Source organism: Ixodes scapularis, unplaced genomic scaffold (assembly GCF_016920785.2).
Source record: "Ixodes scapularis isolate PalLabHiFi unplaced genomic scaffold, ASM1692078v2 PGA_scaffold7__128_contigs__length_106722199, whole genome shotgun sequence".
Classification (NCBI taxonomy): domain Eukaryota; kingdom Metazoa; phylum Arthropoda; class Arachnida; order Ixodida; family Ixodidae; genus Ixodes; species Ixodes scapularis.
Window position 1 is genome coordinate 95774206 of NW_024609882.1, and position 20665 is coordinate 95794870.

The following is a 20665-nucleotide window of genomic DNA, read 5'->3' on the forward strand; positions in this document are numbered from 1 at the left end:
ACAACTATGACTATAGATTATAGTAAAACATTCCATGCCTTCAAAAAACAGTGCCGAAGCTTATACTCGTGGACAGTGGTATCAGCTTCTTAGTTGTGTAATATATGTAGGCTAAGTTGTTATTCTTATTATGTACTTACACGAGGGGGATGAAAACGTTCTGGGACTGATATTGTAGCGTAGAAAGTGAAGGCAGTACAGTGATGCGCGCGCAGCAGTCAAAGTAAAAAACCTTCCTGTCTCGTTATACCAAAGGGCGTCGCTCTGTGAACATTTGGAGCTGCGCTACACTTGTTTGGTTGACCACATGCACGAGCATGATGGCGATCTTTCTATACACTGCAAAGCAAGGTGAGAACGAACATAAATTTTACTTCAAGCTCAGCAAACAAAAAACAGAGGCCTCTAAGATGATTGAGAAGGCTTATGTAAAAAAAAAATGTGAATAAAAAGTGAGGTGTGCGAGGTGTTTGAGTGGCTCTCGCGCCTCAAGAATGGCACGACGTCACCGAAGTCAAGGAGAGGTCGGATAAGGTCGCCCTACCGCTCTTCGTCTTCCCGCGATGTTCTGCCCTTCCTGAAGGGCGAGTTCCACTTAAAAAAACTTTGCCAAATTCACTGCTTTTTTACACAAGCCTGCTGAATCATATCGAAGGTCTCTGCTTTATATTTGTCGAGTTTGACGCATGATTGATGTTCGCTCTCGCTCTGGTTGTAGTCTATAGTAAAATCGCCATTGTGCCCATGCACGTGGTCACAAAAACTCGCGAAACGCAGCTCCAAATGTTCCCAGAGCGGTGCCCTTTGGTATAACGAGACACAAAGGTCCTTCCCTTTGACTGCTGAGCACGCATCACTGTGCTGCCCTCTCTTTTTACGCTACAAAAACAGTCCCGGAACTTTCTGATCACACCTCGTACTTAACTACAAATGTGGCTCTTGTCATATATTCGATCACTCTTCATTGCTAAACTAAATGGCGGCCATCAGTCTTATTTTATGCTGTAACCATCTTCTCTCTCTTTTTTTTTCCTTTTGTGTAAGGCGTTTTTTTCATGTCTATATTAGTGATATGATGCTTCTGTGTCACACGACATTACATTTGGTTTACACTACGAATCATGCTTGTTGTGTAACATGTGATTTTGCTAGTTGTTTTATTGTGCCCTTTTATTTCATTTTACATTTCGCACTGTTCAATGTTGAACAACCTTTCATTGTACCTTCTTTTTTATTTTTATTTTTACTGAGTAGGTCCTGTTTTGCTGAATGTATTCATTGCATTGTTGACTGTTGAACTGTAGGGGGGCAGAGACTCTTTCAGGCTTCACGCCTTTATCTCTGCCCCCCAAAGCGGAAGAAAACTGCAACAAATAAAAGAAAAAACATACAGAAAGTTACGAAAGAAAACGATGTTTTAATGCATGCCAGGAGTGATGACATTCAAGATGGCTGCGCCCTTGTGGAAAAGGTGTATACTAATCATTCCTAAGAGAGTTCGGTCTTATGACGAACCCGCTCGCCCTCGTATCCTTCTCTCCTTCAGTTTCTACTCGTGCAACCCCTTCGTCCCTATACTCCGTTCACCCTTAAACTGAGCCTGAGCTAGCCGACGCTCCTGGCTTTGTGACGTGCATTTCCAGCTCGAGTGCTCCTTCCGCGGAGGAGCGCTTCAAAGCAGCCACCTGGGGGGCTATGTTGCGCGTCTTGGACTCCCAGGAGACTAGGGAGAAGGAAGTGACGTCAACAACGTTCTTTGAATGTTGATTGGTGGAGTCGCTGATGGACGGTATCTGCAGAAGATACGTTCATTCACACCTACGTCACTTCCTTCTCCCTAGTCTCCTGCCCGTCCAAAACGTGCAACATAGCCCTCCTGGAGCTCTCGCGCCTGTGGCATTGGCTGCAGTCTCAGCTTAAGGGTGAACGGAGTATAGGCATAGAGTCCTCTATTGGCGACGTGCGCTATCGACAGCTTCGCCGTGGTCGGCCTTCCACGATTGGCCGAATGCTGATTATGACGTCAGCAAAGAATTTCTGATTGGCGGAAATACGAGTAATGTAAGAACTTCAATTTTGACGCAGTGCTGGTTTCAGAGCGCTATGGTTTCAAGCTTCCACCATGCTCATTTCAAGCACCATCAAACTTGTTGTTCGTAAGGTAATGACGTCACGAGAGAAAACTATAGGAGGGCGCTACCGAGACATCTCGCTGCTAATACTGACAAAGCCTGGCAGATCGCCACGAGAAGCGGCCGCCGGAAGTGAAAAGATAGAGCGGCAGACAACGGGTGAGAGGAGAGCCACGTGACGGGCGCCCCGCTGCGGCGAGACGCCGAAACACACTTGTCCCGAGCGATGGAATGTCCGCTCGTGCTCCTCGCATTCGTCGCTCTACTGCTTCTTTTCTCGCCGGGTTTGAAAACCATGTTTCGGATCCTCGCCGCTGAAAAAGCTGTGCGCTGACGTCCAGGTTCCCCGAGAAATGACCTCTGGTACCAGGCTGTCGCGCCCCACATCTGCGACCGGGCACTCTATGGCTCCGTTGTCGAACTGCCAGGCTTTGTGAGTATAGAGCAGGCCACGGTGGAGCAGGCTATGGTATAGGAGTAGGCGGCTATGCCCGAGACAGCTCGTACTGTCTCGTGCTCTGCACGCGCGAAGCTCCAGCGGAATTGTCGCACGTTCAGAAAGTTCATTCGGTGCTTGCGGCAGCGGTGGCGTGGTCAACCACTCTTGTGAGATGGAACTTTTCTTTCCGTCCCTTAGGTCGCAGGAGGTGGCGATCGTGGATAGCTCCAACGGTCAGATGGACGAGCTGCTGGCGGGCGGGACGGCGCAGCCGGCGACCCGCGCCATGGACGCCGTGCTCCGGTCCCTGCCGCCCGGGGAGTCGTGCGCAGCGAGGCAGTCGCCGTTGGCCGGACGCCTGGGTGCAGGCAAGGTTGGCCGACAAGTCGTCGAGCACGTCCTCGGGGCCAGGTCAGCAGGGCACTTTCACTCAAAAAAGGACTACCACTTCTGGGCGAACCCTTTCGCGTCCGTGGCTCGGTTGGCAACCAATGGAGGCACGCCTCTGTTATATGCCTGCCTTACTTGTGCATTCAGAGGGTAATGCACCCAAAGAACGTAATATAACACGAGGGTTGTCCAATCGTTCATTTACCTAAATAAAAAAAAATCATTTTTAGAAAATAATGGGTTCTATCTAGTCCCCTGATACCTGTATGTACTTCACAACCTTTTGCTAAAATAATATTAGCCCATTTGAAAACACAAAAAAAAGAATCTTCTGTTCGATTTTTAATTTAGGAAGTCAAAGGTGCTTTGAAGTCTGAAATCAAAGGCACTTTGAAGATAGTGAAGTTGCGATGTCATGGCAACGCGCAAGCCGCTTCTCCGCGCGTCTTTCACGTTGCGTAGCGTGATTTCGTTTCGTCAGCAATCTCTATTTCCTCCAATGCTTTTCCCAACGCACGGGTCCCTCGAAACTGTCCGGCTTTTCCCCTTTTTGTATAAGATAAGACACAGCCGCACTTCATAGATCAGGACGCTAAAAACAACCGCTGGGAAATTATCGGAGAAGAATTCAAAACAGGCGAGTTTCTCTGTGGCACTTGTTCCATATCGCCCGTCTTGTGACCGATGTCGTGTTGATTTGGTGACACTCTCGAAGGTAGCCTTCATCTGTGGAACGTAGCCGTCGCTGCAAAGCACTGACCTGTCCCTCGGGGTTTCGGTAGCGCCAACTCGGCCGAACCAAGAACCTGCGGCTCATGCCCATCGGAGCACGGCGACGTCGCAAGATCAACGAGCAGGCTAGGATGATCACATTCACGATGATCACCAGGTCATCATCGACACCTGCCACGTAGGCAGCCAGTGGGGTTTCAACGCTGATGAATTCGAAAGATGGGAGCCGAAACAGAAGAACCTAATGAAGAGCAGAAGACGAAAGCGCAAGATATCCGGCGGAGGCGCGCGCGCGATCTCGAGCGGTCGAGGAACGCGAGATCCAGTGCTGTCACGTGACTATAACATCGGCAAAGCGCAAACCATTGTGGCCCCCTCACATTAGGGCTCCCGACGGCGGTGCCGCCCAGCGACGCCGACCGGTAGCGTTGTCGCCTCTGGTAAGGCCTTAAGCCTTGCCCGTGCCCTCTCCGTGAGACGTCGCTTCCGTGACGGGTCGCCCGAGATGCCAACCCCTCCTGGATCCCACTGCAGAGCGATCATACAGCACAGGCAGTGAGCATGCAGCAGGCGACACCAGCAGCGACCCTTTATCTCGCATTAAATTGGTAACGTTAAATTTGTCTTGGTCTCGCCTCTCCTCAGCGTGGACCCACCACGGCGTGTTAGTGCTTTCCTTCTTTGGGTCGTCACAGTTGTACATGTAAAAATACAAAGGTGAGAACATATGACACACACGCCTATTGAGGAGTATTAATGAGCATATAAACGCGTATTAAAGAACATTACAGACGACAAATACGAGACAAACACGTATACGAATTAGTACTAAAGTAAAAGTAGTAAATACTAAACCCGAGTGTTTCCAACTACTCGATCTTGGTCAAGTGCTTTATGAGCACCGTTTGCAACACGAGCTACTAGGAGGCGATGAATCCGTTGACCGCGTGCAGGCGTCCGCGCCTCTTCGCCCGCTTTCGTCCTCGACAAAGAGACCCATGGGCACTTGCAACCAATCTGCCCAAAAACCTAAAACATGCACCATTAAAAAAAAATTTTGTTTTAGTTCTTTTTAATCTTTTTTTTAATTTAGGCTCTTTAGCGATGCCTGTATCAAGTGGCGCGATCTCGCGATAGTCGCTGCGAGCAGACGACTGAAGCATGGAACACATGAGCGGCGAAAGTGGGCGCCGGGCGGCGCTCGCCGCTGAGCGCGCCACAGGCGTACCAAGTGGCTTTATCTGTATCGACCAGATCCGAGCGACGCCGTGCCGCGCGGAAGGGACGTTGCTACGATACTGCGGCGCGGCTCCCGTTCTCATGGCTCGTGTGTCCCTTGTAAGGAGGATAGAGGGGTAGGAAAGGGCCTGATATCAGCCGCGTAGCCTTTCCAAGCCATGCTCCCTTGACACCCCGTCTCTTTCGCATTTTCCTCCGTACTCTCCTCCCTTATCAGGCCAACGTGACCATATCACGTGACCGTAGCTAAACTTCGTCTAGCCTTCGATCTCATAGAACCTACCGGACGGAGCGCGCGCAAGCCTGCAAGGAATCCTTCTAGAATCAACCATCCATCTCGCACGTGACATGTCACGCGCACCAATCGCCAGAGAGATCTGCGGTCACGTTGTGCAAAATATCGTTTAAACTTTTTATGACTAGGCTTCACCAATGTTGCCACGTCCCCCTCCTAGTACTTGTAACCTCCTTGGTCCCTTGCTTGAGTGCGGGATTTGCACGCAGCGTCTATCGGTAGAAGACGCCACGCGTTACAGGCATTACAGACTTGGCGAGGTGTGCGAACAGGTTTGCAGTTAACGATGGCCGGTTTGTTGGTTTTATCTTTCCCAGGAAGGAAGCTACAGTCGAGCCTGGTTATATCGAACCCGGATATTTTGTAATTGACTGCTTCGAACAGTCAAAACATCTCCTTGAAAATCACTCGTAAAAGTAGAGGCGCCTTGTGCATCTGTATCGAACTGTGCCACCCGGTACATTCGATACATCGAACCGAATAACAGTTAACTGTTGAGCTTCTTGGTACATACTTGTAAATACATCAGCTTCAACTTTAGAATTAAACTTGAGCACGAAGAAAGAAAGGACCGGAGAGGTCACACAGCTGACTACAAACGATGTTTTAGTGTGAACTTTTTCCTTGCTCGTTTGCTCCTTCATTTGGAGTTCAAAGTCGAGCACGACAAACCTATTACATAAATGAACCTATTGCATTAATAAATATCCCTACCTACATGTATAAGTGTAAATATCGGTAGTATTTTTTTTAATTTAAAATCGTCCTACAATTCTTATATTTTCAAACACAGGAGCAAACCCACGCCTGCTGCTGCGGAGTGTAAAATGGCCAGACCATGTCTCACGAAGAGAGTTGCAGTGCTCCCTCAGTCTGCCAATAAAGCAGCGTCCCGTTTGGTTTGGCCCACACAGGTCTTACGGCAAGACAGTGAAATGGTAGCGGAGAAAAAAAAAATTACATGTTCCTTTCTACATGAAAAAGCGCCATTTTCCTCTCCTGACAAGCGGACGTTCTTGCACACCTTTAGCAATTAGCGAGCAGCGCTCAATGAAACTGGCACATCACACCCCACAACGACGTTTTTAACGCTATGGGACACACCGCGGAGGTACAGAAGCACTATAAAGGCCATACAAATTTCTTCCGTGGCGCCCGATTACTGCCCCTCAGACTTTTTAGTAAAACACCGATCACCCGATACCTCCTCCCTGTCTTTCGCACGTGTCCCCTTTCTCGCCTCTTATTTTTTTTTTGTGCGATTTTATTTTATCCTAAAGTCTGGCTAGTCGAGTCCGTCGACAACGGTGCGCAATCGCGCTTTCAGCGCTTTGCTCATCTTTGTTTATCTCTTTCATTCGCTGGTTTTACTTTGCCGCTTTTGTTTTGAAGTAATGTTTGCTGTCTGATTTTACACCTTTTTTTATTTGCTCACTTGACATTTTTTAGTGAATCAAGAAAGACTGGTATTATTCTACCATAGCTTCCTCTATACTCACAAAGCCTCGCAGTTTGACGACGGAGCCATAGAGGGCCCGGTCTCAGATTGGGAGCGCGATGATCTGGTAGCACGGAGAAGTTCTCGGGGAACTTGGACGTCAGCGCACAGATTTTGCAGCGGCGAGGACCCGAAACATGGTTTTTGAACCCGACGAGAAAAGAAGCGGAAGCGCGAGGAACGCGAGGAGCACGAGCGGACATTCCATCGCTCGGGAGTAGTGTGTTTCGGCGTCTCGCCACAGCGCGGCGCCCGTCACCTGGCTCTCCTCTCATCCATCGTCTGCCGCTCTACCTTTTCAATTTCGGCGGCTGCGTGTCGTGGCGATCTTCAAGGCTTTGTGAGTATACAGGAGGCTTTGATTCTATGCGTCCTGCTTTTTCAGTCTTCTATTTTTTATTATGTTCGTGTTCTGTCGCCCGTGCGTCCGTGCGTCCGTGCTGCTGATGTCGCTGCCACACCGCCACATCGCGGTCGCGACCACGCGCGCGCGAACGGCCGCGCCAGTGGTTCTCCTCATCTACCGTATATAGCGGTTTTTGGATGCTCTATTTATAGGATTCCGTGTTTTCGGAGTTTCTTTTTTTTTTTTCGTCGAAAATTTTGAGTTTATATGTGATTATTTTTGTTTGCTTTCCAATTCTTCCAAAATCTGAGTTTAATTTTGCAGTGTTTCCTATTAAGAATAAACAAATAAGTAATATTCGGGTCTGAACATATGTTAGATAAAAATATTAAACGCGCTTGAATCAGTCAATATGTCTTCAGCTGGGTTTGGCGTTCGTGTCATTGCCATTGGCAATACTATTTGTCCCACGACAAAAGTTGCACGTAAGTGTTGTTTCGATAAACGTCGATAGCTTAAAATCAATAAACACCTGAAGGTAGTCGTTGAGAAGGTCGTATTTATCCCATCCCATTAAAACCCGCGGCAGTTCCAGATGGAGTGGTAAAGACGTATTAGAGAAGTCTCCCATGTTATGCAACCTCTATGGTTCATAGCTTTCACCATTAGAAAAACACAAACTCTCCATCTCCTAAAGCACGAATAGTATGGCAAAAACTGGAAACGAAAACAGTCACTTTTATCCTGACCCGAAAGTACAATGATCTCTTCTAATTAACCTCGACAAGATAAGCGGTAAGACCCCTTTTGAGAATGGTTAGAGATTTAAAAGATAACTGTGGTGGCATGTTCCCAGGACCATTGACCTTCTGCACTGACCAAACTCAATTGTAAAATACTGTCTTTGTTCGTTTTGTTTTTTTGGTGAAGCTGCGACGACAATGAGGCATTGAAAGCGAGGGTGCTAAAGTCTGTCACAGCGAGTTCCCATACTACGAGCCGCACTCTGGCAACCGCAGTGCAGATACGAGATCGGGACGATTTATACGTCACGGAATCGTACATTCTACGAGCGTCACGTTGCGAGTGCTTCCGGAGCACTTGGAACTTTCAGTTTTTGAATCGGGGGATGGAAAGTGGAGAAATTGTCAACAAATATCTCCCAACCAGTTCCTATTTTTTTTCTTTTGAATTGTGTAAGTTGGTTTAACCTTTTAGGGCGGCTGTCCTCAAAATTACGAGCACAACATGCCCCTTAAAACCAATAACTGAAATATTAATTTAAGAACTTCAGTTGATTACTCACCACGCCGCCTGTTGTTCGCCCCTCGAATGTCCGTCCAGCTCAAGCAATATGTAGCGCAAACGACCTTCAGGTTGCGGTAAAGAAGCATAAAAAAAAAAAGAATTTGTTTCGGTTAAAAATATTACCCCGTATAACCGTATTAGACTGTATACCTCAACCTTTCATCAGCTAAAATCAACAACCTCGATGCACATTCGGTCACAGTTCAATTTTTGAACGTGTAGGCGCCGATCTTTTTTAGCTCGTTTGACAAAGCAGAAATTAATTAATCACCTATGTATCTGTACATCACTCACGTATACCAAATAATAAACGGATGTGGAACATGATTAGTTAGACAATTGACAGCAATTCTCCTCACCAAACTCGGAATGTGGGTTTGCTTAAAAAGTTCAAAATACAAAGTGAGAAACCATACACTCCGAATTTGTACCGGTCCCGGAGTTTGCAAAAATACATAAAATTGACCAGGCAGGGTGTATTGTCCGCCCCTGTTCGCGGCCTTTTTCGCTGCAGTTCGGCGCCTGGGGCTTTTGAGCGTCCTGTGTGACGGGAGGGGTCTTTCCCGCAGAGCTCAAGACGCTTCCGAGGGCGCTAGTTCGTCGACTCTCCCGGAGGCCGCCCCTTTGACTGCTGCGTCGGGTCAGCCATCGACCACTGAGGTAACCGGCTTGGAGTGTCAGTCGGTGTGATCGGCGACGAGCCAAGTCATCATTCATCTTTCCCTGCGAGCCCCCATGAGAATTATAGGAGGGCAATGTTAGAGCATTAACATTATTAAAACATTGAATTCTGGACAAGTGTTTAGAGAGGGCAGTAGCTGCTGCAAATATGCGTATAACTGCCATTTATAAAACCAGCGTAGCAAGGTAGTGCGTTCCAGTATTTTATAGACATTTGATAAAAAACAGTTAACGGTAACGTATCACGTAACCTATATCGTGACTTAAATCACACTCGTATAATTTAAAACATTATATGAAAAACGTAGGTAGAAAACCATTATAATGATGTTTGTAATCTTTGTTATTCAGTATTAGCCCCCTTTTTACCCAGCATTGGTCAAATAACCCTAAAAAAATGTCCTTTGTCAGAGTGTAAATAAAAGCAAAGTGGCGCTTCTTTTTTGGTAAAACCAATCGCAGTTGAGTTGCTTTAAAAGCATAAAATGCTTTTTAACGCTTTCCCCAATCCCCAAATTGTGTCCGCTCGTCCTTCCGTTCGTGCATTTCCCGTTAAATTTAGCGGGGAAATTGACATCATGTGACCTATTTGCCGAATATAGTTTCCCCGTTAAATTTAGCGGGAAATTTCATGTCACGCGACTTCACGTCCAGGGACCTACAGACCAATTCAGTTTTCCCGCTAACATTGGTAGGAAATGTCCCGTAACCTGACGTCGCGTGAACTATACGCCAATGTAGTCTCACGATAAATTTAGCGGTACAATTGAAGTCACATGACCCCACGTTACCTGACCTCTTAGGTATATATATATATACACGGTGTTTTTCTGTTAAAGCTTTGCAGATTGATTTAAAAATGCCGTGAAAGTTACACTTATGCTCTTTGTGCAGGTGAGTTATGCGGCCAGGGGGACATATTATAGGGGAATATTTGTAACGATCAGTCGGCTAATTAATTAAAATTCGTAATTAACTGTTTTTATAATATGAAAATAGACATATGGGTCGAATTAGAAACTTGCTCAGCGTCATAAGAAACCACTAAATCAGTAATTTTCAGAAAGAATTAGAGCGCGTGAGCAGCGTACACTCTGTTTCACCTTATGTTGTACCGCAGCGAAGGCTAGAAGCTCGCGAGCTCATAGCGTTGGCAGCTGCCCTTGGTGTACGAGAGCTTGGAGGTATGTTTATTTACAGGAAGGCAAAGAGGTCAACTTGCTTGTGAGTGCTGGTTTGCTACTTTGCGTGAAAAGGAAGAGAGCAGAAAGACAGCAGGCACACACATCCCACACACATACTCAAACACATATATACGCACTCAAAGATTGGCGAAAAATAAATAGCCACACGTACACTAAAAAGAGTGATGTCAGTTCACAGCTCTTGGTCCAGGCGGGTGTCCTTTAAGAACCGGAGTAAAGCGTTGGTTGCTTTGGATTCTTTTGCTACTGAAGTCCAGGGTCCTAATATATGGCTGAGCTCAATGTCCTGATCATGTATTTTCAAGGATTGTTTTAGTATTTTCCTTTGGGAACTATATAGTGAACAATGGCAGAGTACATGTTTAATGTCGTGTGTTGTTGAGCATGCTGTACAATGCGGTGAATCTACTTGGCCGATCATATGAAGATATTTTCTAGTAAAAGCCACATTCAAGCGTATTCGATGCAGCACAGTTTCTGTTCGTCGTTTTATATTTCCCGGCATTCGGAACTTTAATTGCGGGTCAATATGTTTCAAGTGCGCATAATAGTAGCATGGATCTGTCCATAGTCTGGGTGATATTTCTCTCCCAATTTTTCGGACTATATCATTTGCATCTGTCCTTGACAGAGGAATTGCGCAGGTATTATCAGCTTCGTGGGCGTCCGTAGCAGCTTTGTCAGCACAGATGTTGCCGGGTATGCCACTGTGCCCCGGTACCCACTGTAAGACAATTTCATGTCCCTGACACCTCACATCATGGAATTTCTGCATTATGTCATAAATCAGTTGAGCATTTACGTTATTCTTTCTTTTATGCATGAGTGCGCTGAGAGCGGACTTGGAGTCTATAAATATTGTCCAGTTTTGGGGGTTTTGAGTGCTGATGTAGGCAGCAGCTGCCCGGATAGACGCAAGTTCAGCTGCCGTCGAGGATGTAATATGGCTCAGTTTCGTTTTGATTGTCGTGCTAGTTGACGGAATATAGGCTCCAATGGATGATGATATAAAGTTAGTTGACCCGTCTGTATATATGTGTCGCGATGAGAGATAGGCATGATGTATATACTCAAGTGTTAGCTGCATCATAACAGGTGTTGAGGTTGCTGCTTTTTGCGTAACACCGGGGATGGTCAATTTAATGTCGATAGAACTGCACGTCCATGGTGCTTGCTGCGGAGGTTTAGCTAATTCAAAAGCATTTGGAATATACCCATGGAGTTGCGAGATAACCTTCGAAAAGCGAGCAGAGGGTTTAACCTCCGTAATATTCGCTAGATGATGTGCTTGGGTGCGCGCTTGGTGTCGTAGGTGAACTCAAATAGTTTCTTGGGTTCTGAGGATACCGGGCGAAATTGCTCTAGCCTCAACAAGAGTTCCAATGTTTGATGTACATTTTGGTAGTCCTAGGCAAACTTTTAGAGCCTGTGCTTGAACACTTTCCAGGTCTTTCAATTGACGACTTGGAGATACCAAGCATGACTTAAATACTGTAGCGTAATAGTCCGACAAAAAGAGCGTTGTAAAGGGTCAAAAGTGCTCTTACTGAACGTCCCCATCTCGTTCCACTTATCATTTTAATAATTTGTGTGAAGGACTTCAGCTTTTGCTTTATGCGCCTGATGTGTGGGGACCATGACAAGGATCGATGTAGGGTCACTCCTAAGAATGTATGTTCTTTGACGTATTCAATTGGTGTCCCCTCTATTAGAATGGGATATCTCCTTGTATCCTTTCTCGTGAAGGCGATAGCAGCGGATTTGGCTGGGGAGATTTGCATTCCATGTGAATGGAGGTATTTTACAGTTATATTGACTGTTTTTTGTATACGCGCTCTGTTTATATATAACGATCTGCTAGACACCCAGAAGCAAATATCATCGGCGTAAAAAGATGTATGCACATTTTTCGGAAGCAGTTTGACAAGATGAATGAGACATATGTTGAAAAGAGTGGGACTCAGGACACCTCCCTGGGGTACTCCTCTTGTAACTTCATAGAGATCGGTGTCTCCACCTTCAGTGGAAATAAAGATGTGTCTACCTTTCAGGTAACCGGAGACCCACGTACATAGTCTTGTACTGAGACCGATCCTTCTCATATCTGTAAGGATGGCGCTATGATCCACAGAATCAAAAGCAACTTTTATATCAATAAAGACGGCGGTTGTTTTCAATTTTCTCGCGTTTGCTTGTTCAACGGTGGATACTAGGTTTAAAACATTGTCAACACTGTTCCTTCCTCGGCGGAATCCTGACATGCATGTAGGAAGTATCTTTCTGTTCTCGAGGTCCCATTCGATTCGTGACAGTATCATTTTTTCCATGACTTTCCCGACACAGCTCGATAATGCGATGGGTTGATATGAGCTAATCTCCTAAGGGGTCTTGGCTGGCTTAAGTATGGGAATCACTCGTGAAGTCTTCCACTCTTTCGGTATTCTACCAGATTCTCACGAAGCGTAATAGACATCGAGTAAGAATGTTCTAGCCGCGCTACCAAGATGTGCTAATGCAGAATAGCGGACACCATCTGGACCAGCGGATGAGTTCTTGTTTGTTGAAGAGAGTGCCTCTTTCAGTTCTATTAAAGTAAATGGAGCGTCGATGACATCGTTTTGCACTGATGCAGTGTTATGACTAGCTATAGGGATAGCCAAGTATGATATTGAGGAGTCGCGAGTAATCTGCAAGCAATAATCTTTTGCTACTTCCTTTTGTGTAACTTGCCGATGTAGTGCGATCGAACGAAATGGGTAAGTTTGCTGCGGCCTGGAACCGAAACTTCACGTCATATGCCATATTTGCGTTACAGGCTTCCTGGGATTCAGTCTAGCACTGTTCGATCTCCATCGTTTCATTGAAAGCTTATCGAGATGGCGTTGCACCTTTCTTTGCGCTTGTCTGGACTTTCTTATATCTTCTCTATTTTTAGTTTTTCTTGCCCTTCGTTCGGCTCGTCGACGGATGGCTCGAAGTCGTTCGTACTCCTCATCCACAGCTATTCGGCTGATCTGCATTCTTAAAGATTTTGTAGCATCCGATGTTGTTTTCTCAATAATATTAAAAAAATCTTCAATTGTGGTTATCTCCTGGCATGTATTTCAACTTTTTCGCTGAACATATTCCAGTTAGTATATGTAAGGAGTTTTTTACGGCGACTGTTATTTAGTCCGGGTATCAATGTGTAAGTCGGAAAGTGATCACTGCCATGAGTTTCGATGTCTACAAACCAGCGAGGTGGGGGCGAAATGGAAGACGATGCCAGCGTGATATCTAAGCAGCTGCTAAGTGTTGCACCTTTAATAAATGTTGGACTTCCGTCATTCAATATAGTTAGGTTGTGTTGGTGAGCAATGTTTATAATATTTTTTCCTCGTACTATGGTTTTTACCCCTCCCCATAAAGGAAGGTGGGCGTTAAAATCCCCAGTCAAAATATGTGGAGACGGGGTTGCCCTAATTAGCTCGTCTAGAATGTCTTTGTCGAATCTGGCTCTTGGTTCAATATATGCAGCTATTACTGTCAGAACTGTAGTGTCCTTGCTAATTGTTGCTGCCACGTATTCATTGGTAGGATGGGGGTTTACATCGTGTATCACATATGTGAGGTCTTTACGTATCACCAGTAAAAGCCTGCTGGGACTTCTTCCACGACTTGAGTGGAATACTTCATAACTGGGCAAGCGTAATGTTCGAGTAACACGTGATTCCGATATTACTATTACGGGGAATTGATATTTGAAGGTTAATTGACGAAAGTCTGAAAGACGGTTCCGGAGGCCTCGAGCATTCCACTGAAAAATGAATGAGTTGTTACGGACGTTCTCTACTTGCACCAGGAGCTGATCAGAGGAAGAGCGATGTCTATGATTATGATTGTAGCTTGTGCCAGTGGAGAATCAAGGGAAACAAGAAGATTACGAATCAGCGTTGCTATCGTGTGTAGCGCATTTCCCAGGCTCTGTGATTTTGGTGTTTCACTCGATCTTAAAAGCGGTGGGGCCTTACACTCGTTGTGGAGCTGCTTTGGAGCCCACTGGAGCATCTTCGATTGGCTGACGCTTTCTTAGTGTTGGCCGTGTGAAGATAAATGTGACGTTTGAACAGGATTTGCTCCCCCAGTTGAATGGCTTGGCAGAGGTGGGAAGTCTGCATCTCTCGCTGGGGGTATCACAACAACTTGCGATGTCTTCTCGATTTCGTTACTTTGGCGGTGATGGCTTCTCTGCTCAGGATCTTGATGTCTGGGGCCAGATGGCTTCACCACAGACCGGGCAGCTGTGTAGTTGATGTTGTTTTCGCTGCAGTAGGCTGATATCTTCTTTTCTGTCTTGTAGAAGGTGCATTGGCGTGATGTCGATTCGTGGTTCTTTTTGCAGTTGATGCACTGCGGTTCTTTTGCTTCACAGGCACCGCGTTGGTGGTGGCCGCCACAGCGACTACACCGCTCCACCTTGTTGCATACACTTGCAACATGGCCAAAGCGACTGCATTTTGGACATTGTCGAGGTTTTTCTGTGTATGGTAGGATTTTGAATCTGGTGTGGCCTAGAGTGACGTACTCTGGAGCAGTTTCAGTGGCAAAGGCGGGCTTGACGATATCTGATTTCCCTAGCCTTCTCACTTGGGTGACAGGGACAGTCGCGCGTATGCCTTCTTGGAGGTCCGCTTCTATGATCTCCTGAGATACTCCACGGATGATTCCAATAGCTGAAGATCTTTGATGTGCCTCATATACAGTGATTTTCATTCCGCAGAGGGTTGTCTGTTTGAGCAGAGTCTTTTTGGACTCGGTGTTTCTCGTGTCGATCGCCAGAAGATTAAGTCGGTAGTTTGGTCTGATGAGGATCACTCCGTCCGGTGCAATGCCGTTTAACTTCTTAGATAGCTTTAGAGGATTGACCTTCGTGATGATTTGGCTCGGATCTGCAGGTTTGACGACGACGGTGAGGCCGGGGCTTGGCGTTGTGATGATGGTGTCGTCACTGGATGCAGATTTCTTCGAGACATGCTTTCTCTTCCTGGTCCTTTTCGATTTCACCAGTGTAAAGCCTGCGTTGTCATCAGGGTCGCTCATAATGATGCTAGAGTCATCAGACATGCTGGATGCATCTGATGACTGCGCTGCGCTGCCGGCCTCATGGATCATGGTGTTTGTCCCCTAAGGGGCCAATTCAGGGCCTTTTTTCAGGCGTCGTCGCAGATTTGTAGTGCTCTGATCGGGTAAGATAGAGACGAACGGCGAGATACCTGCGCAGTTTTCTGGATCTTGTTGTTTGATTCAAGGAGCGAAGAAATGGAGCCGTGTTCCCAAACACTTCGTCGTCGTCCCCCCAACGAGAGCTTGTGCCGCCGAACAAGGAGCTCGCACTTGTAGCCTTCGCTGCGGTACAGCATAAGGTGAAACAGAGTATAGTAGTGTACTAAAATTACCATCCATGGAGCTGGTACAAGGCTGGGGCTCTCATAAGAGACGGAAAGATCGCGCAGGCGCCTTACCGAAAACGCTAGCCTTGTACCTACTCCACGACTGGTAACTTTAGTGCACCACTACGCTTCTCACGCGCTCAAATTTTTCCTGAAAATTTTTGATTCAGTGGTTTTCGATGTCTCTCAGCAAGTTTATTATTTGAACCATATGTTTATTTTCATGCATTCAAAAGTTAATCAAGAGGTTTTACTTAATCAACCGACTGATCATTACGATTAGCCCCCTGTATTATGTCTCCCTGGCCGCATAACTCACCTGCGCAAACCGCATTAGTGTAACTTTCACGGCTTTTTTAAACAAACCTGTACAGCTTAAAAAAACACCCTGCATATAGATGCCACGCCCCCTATACTATAGAGCAGTGGTTTCAAACTCATACGAGTGGGAAGGCCAGATACCCCACCCCGAAAGGACGAGGGCCAAGGATGGGTGAGGGGGTAATGTTTTGCTATGATGGGACAAAGGTATACACCTTTTTCGCAAGGGCGCCGCCATCTTGAATTGTCGTCACTTCCAGTATGGGCGAAAACAATGCTTTGCAGCCGCCACACCAATAGAAGGCATTTAGGTCATAAACGTAACCATCACACATTCTCGTTTTTCCTCCCCTATATTTTTTACTATTTGGAGGTTGAAACGTTTTGACAGTTTTTCGTCGCCCATACCGGATATGCCTACTACGCGGTCGGGGGCGAGAGCAAGCAGAAAAGGTTTATAAACGAACAAACAGCAGTGGTGTCAAGTTGAAAAGCAGCTGACTGTCCCAGCGACGCCTCAAATATTTTCTTCAGAAGGAACTTTGTGCTATCTGCTTTTTCTAAGCTCACAGTATTGCCGTCTTTAGCTTTCATTTGCATGTACGACTACATGATGTCATAAGAAAATTTAAAACTCAGTCACACCACAGCACTGGCAGTTTTATTAGAACGAGAGCAAGCGCGCCGTCGTTGCCTTGTCAAACCATTCACTTTGTTCAACAGGTATATACAAATTTCTCTGGCAGTTTATAGTTTCCTAGTGATCTTTACAACAGCATTATAGGAATTTTTTAAGCTTCTGTATGGCAGCTAGAAGCCCAAGCTCATAGCTTATGTTTGTTAGCTACTTGCAGATCAAGAGTTCGTCCAGCCGGGGTGCCTCCTTTGGCAAGAGCTCGCGCTTGCAGCCTACTTGTGGCCATTCAGGTTGATTTAGACAAGAAAATAATGAGACGCCAATATTTAGACGAAACAATACTCCATCAAAACGATAAACAGAATATTGCCAAATTCGTGAACACGTTACAGAAGCAGAGCTGCTTCTTGAGCAGAAAAAAATTTGACGATATAAAACCATTATTCATGGCGCGTGTGGCACCGAGGCATATGAACGGGAGCTCGCAGCGGCTGTATGCTTGCGGCCCGCTTCCCAAAATGTCGCGGACCGCCTGCGGTCCGCGGCCCGCGTGTTTGAGACCCCTGCTATGGAAAATTGTATACACTTCTAAACAAATTAAAAGGATAACTTCTTAAATACTGCGCTTCATACAACTACAACTTTCAAGGTAGAAGTCGCTGCCAATTTTTTTTTTTTCTTTTCACTCCACCTTTTAGCAATGTTTGAGAGATGCGAATTAGGTACTATAGCTAAAAACTTGACGAGGAAGCACCAGTGCTCTCCCGCTCTCTCTAAGCCTCTTTTTCTTGGCAGGAATCGGCATCGGCAAGTTGCCTTGGTGGCGTCGTGGCATCACTATTTTCTCCTTTCTAACCTGAGCATGCGCATCATTTTGGATGTTGTAATTATGACAAACAGGCATCCGACATAAACCTGCTCCACTGGCCGGCGGAATTTCAGAATCGAATAGCGCTGTCGTGCGATACTTTTGTAGGGCGTCGTTTATCTTCAGGCATAAAAAGACAAACGTTTGCGCGTGCTTTAATTAGTACGAGCGGCCCTCCAGTTCTAAGGTCACCTAACTGATGTACAAAGTTCATGCAACAGAAAGCAGTTTAAATTTGGACATCACGACTGCTTGACCTCTGCGAACTTAGTTTTGAGAGTCGGTCGAGCCCTTGCGGCTGATTGCCGATGCAAACACAGAGAGCGTTGAAAACACTCGACCACAAACGCTGTCCTTCACTATCAAAAACAGTCGAAATATACGATATGCGAAATGCACAGCTCCTATCTAGTGAAGCGCCGAAGAACATGCTCTGTCTCATTAGTCGGCTTCGGGGCTAGGAAAGGCCAGGGCGCGAAAGCGTACTTCTGAAGAATCCTTTGCTTGCACAAGCACCCCTTCAGCGAAAGCACTTTCAAAAACCAGGCGCCCGCGCCCGTGCCTTTGCCGGCGCTCAAAGCTAAATGTTAAACTGAAGTGTACGTCCGACATGATGGTCGCGGCGAGAAACCAGCGACCGGTTGCTTCTTGCTCACGTACATGAGCAAGAAGAGCGTAGAACAATACTAACCCTTAGCTCGCAGGTGTGGATCAGGATCGATGACGATGAGCGGTAGGCCACGATTGTTACCGACAACGCCACGAAATCGACAAACAGCGGGGAAATTTCGACGCAACAAAAATGGCAGCGCACAGAGTGTTGCCAGACGTTCGAACAATTTCGCATAGGGTCTATTGCCGGGTGCCAGGTTAGTGGGCGTCAGTAGCCATTTCAAAAGTTGTTTTCGGGAAGAAAATACTTCAGGACACATCGCCCGATGATCCGGAGCATGGTCGTGATGAACGATAATGACCTTTTACGGTCGTGTATTTTTTTTTTATCCCCACAAAAACGGTCAGAACTATTTTTTTTTGTTATAATCTTCTCCGTAGGATAAAGCCGTCACTGTCGTTCCCTTTGGAACGCAGTGGGTGAGTACGAAGCCTTCACTGTCCCAGAACATGGCCGTCATCATCTCCGTACTGCCGGTAGCACTAAACATATTCGGAGGCTGGGAGTCGCAGTGCTTTCATTGCTGTGTCTGGCGCTTCGCTTTAATAAGAAACGGCATTCACGTCCTAATCATTGTTAGAATTCACCAAAGAAAACCGCCATTAATGCCCTTATCACTCGACAAAATTACCTACTTTCATGCTGGCGCAGAAAACAATGAATTACACTCCGCTCTCTGAAGATGACTATCGCTATTTTTAGTGTGTGAAACATTAGTGGAGCAAGGTGGCACCACGAGCGTTTGATGACCTTCAGAATGATGCTACCCGTCTCGCACTTATTCCCAATAAAATCCCTCGTCTTCGAAAACGCTCGTCATTTTGCAACTCTATCGCATTCGCTCTACTGTTAGAACCGCATCGTTCATCCCGACGACTTTTTAACTCCCTTAGTGTACGTCGCATCCATGGTTCCACTGTCACCTTTAACAACTCATTTCTTCCCTTTGCCATAATAGAGTGGAACAATCTACCGGACCGTGTAGTGCTCATCAGTGACCCCGACCTCTTCAGACATGCTGTATCGTCTATATTTAATATGTAATCAGTGCGATGCTCCTACCTATGGCCAGTGCTCAGCCGCATCTTGTTTCTATGTTTTGTTTTTTGTTTTTATATTGTATTAAAGTTTTACTTGTGTGCTTCTTTGTATTGCCCTCCCCTTAAGTAATGCCCCTGGCAGGGCCTTTAAGGGATAATAAATGAAATGAAATGAAACAAATTACGATAGCTTACAACTAGAATGCCACTCGTAGATTCTGATATCTTTATGTGATGTCGAATTACAGTAGTGTTGACGATTGGGCTAGTTGGTCATTCATATTAGCGGAAAACAAACAGCGCACGGACAAGGACAGAGTAGAAGGCGGTAGACACACACAGCGCTGACTTACAACTGAGCTTTATTGGCACTGACAACCTGTATAAATACACAATTTGCCCGGCCCAAAAGCCAAGAAAAGAAACAACACAAGAGGAGGACTACACGTGTTCCCAGAGTCATTTGCAGGCACCGTTGTTCTCCGATCTGAGTAGAAAAATACACTCCTTTTCCGTCGAGCCAAGTGACGGGGCACTAACGCACTCAGAGCCCGATTGTCCAATGGCGCGGGCTTCAATAATCTCACGTGTCAGTTTATCTTTTTGTTTTCTGATGACCGCGTATCGTTCAAAAAACGGAGCACATCCGCAATCGCGGCAATGCACCCCAAGGTGCCCCGACACAACCTGAGACACATTATAACGATGCTCTCTTAAACGCTCATTAAGACAACGTCCTGTCTGCCCTATGTATCTCCGGCCACAGGACAGGGGAATAGAGTATACAACAACCGCAACGCATGTAACAAACTGGTTTTGGTGTTTCTTGGTGCACACCTGTCTCTCTATTACATGAGAGTTCACTCTTTTGCACATCATAGATAGCCTGTCTGGAGCCGAAAAGAACACGTGAACACCAGCTCGACGTCCCACTTTCCTCATATTATGAGATATTTTGTGTAGGTACGCTAATACTGTGATGTTCCTGTTTTTCCTGTTAACTTGTTCAGCATTCTCAATGCGTCTTCTCTTTAGTAGAGGCGTTTCTGCGACTGCCGTTAGGAGGCGTAACGGGTAGCCCGCGGCCGTGAGCCTCGCTACTTGATTCTTAAAGCTACCCTTGACTAAGTGAAAGCAGGATTACATTTTTCTCTATAAGAGTGGTGTCTAGTGCGAGCTGGTGTTGCATTACTAACGTAAAACAGCGCAAAAATTGCGAAGGACAGGTAGAAGGAACAAGACGACAAGCGCTGTTTTAAAACGAAATTTTAATATAAAAAAAACATGAAGACGCCGAACCACCAAAAACACCAAACACTGCATATCTGCCTATCTTATCGAGGTATTTACAAACTCGCTTCAAAACGACAGATTTACGCGTCTTTGCTGCAAAACGAATCGATAGACGGAGAGATGACAGAGCTGCCCTCCT

At 46.1% G+C, this 20665-nt stretch overlaps 1 protein-coding gene across 3 annotated transcripts in view; it reads left to right on the plus strand.

The window, feature by feature from the left end:
- LOC8025085 (protein cycle) overlaps positions 1–20665 on the plus strand; it is a 269570-nt gene that overhangs the window by 237339 nt on the left and 11566 nt on the right. For all 3 annotated transcript variants that reach the window (XM_029989709.2, XM_029989708.2, XM_040222394.1), the window contains exons 13-14: positions 2770–2982; positions 8949–9039. In XM_029989709.2, the coding sequence (XP_029845569.2) occupies positions 2770–2982; positions 8949–9039 (304 nt within the window). The remainder of the gene's footprint in view (positions 1–2769; positions 2983–8948; positions 9040–20665) is intronic.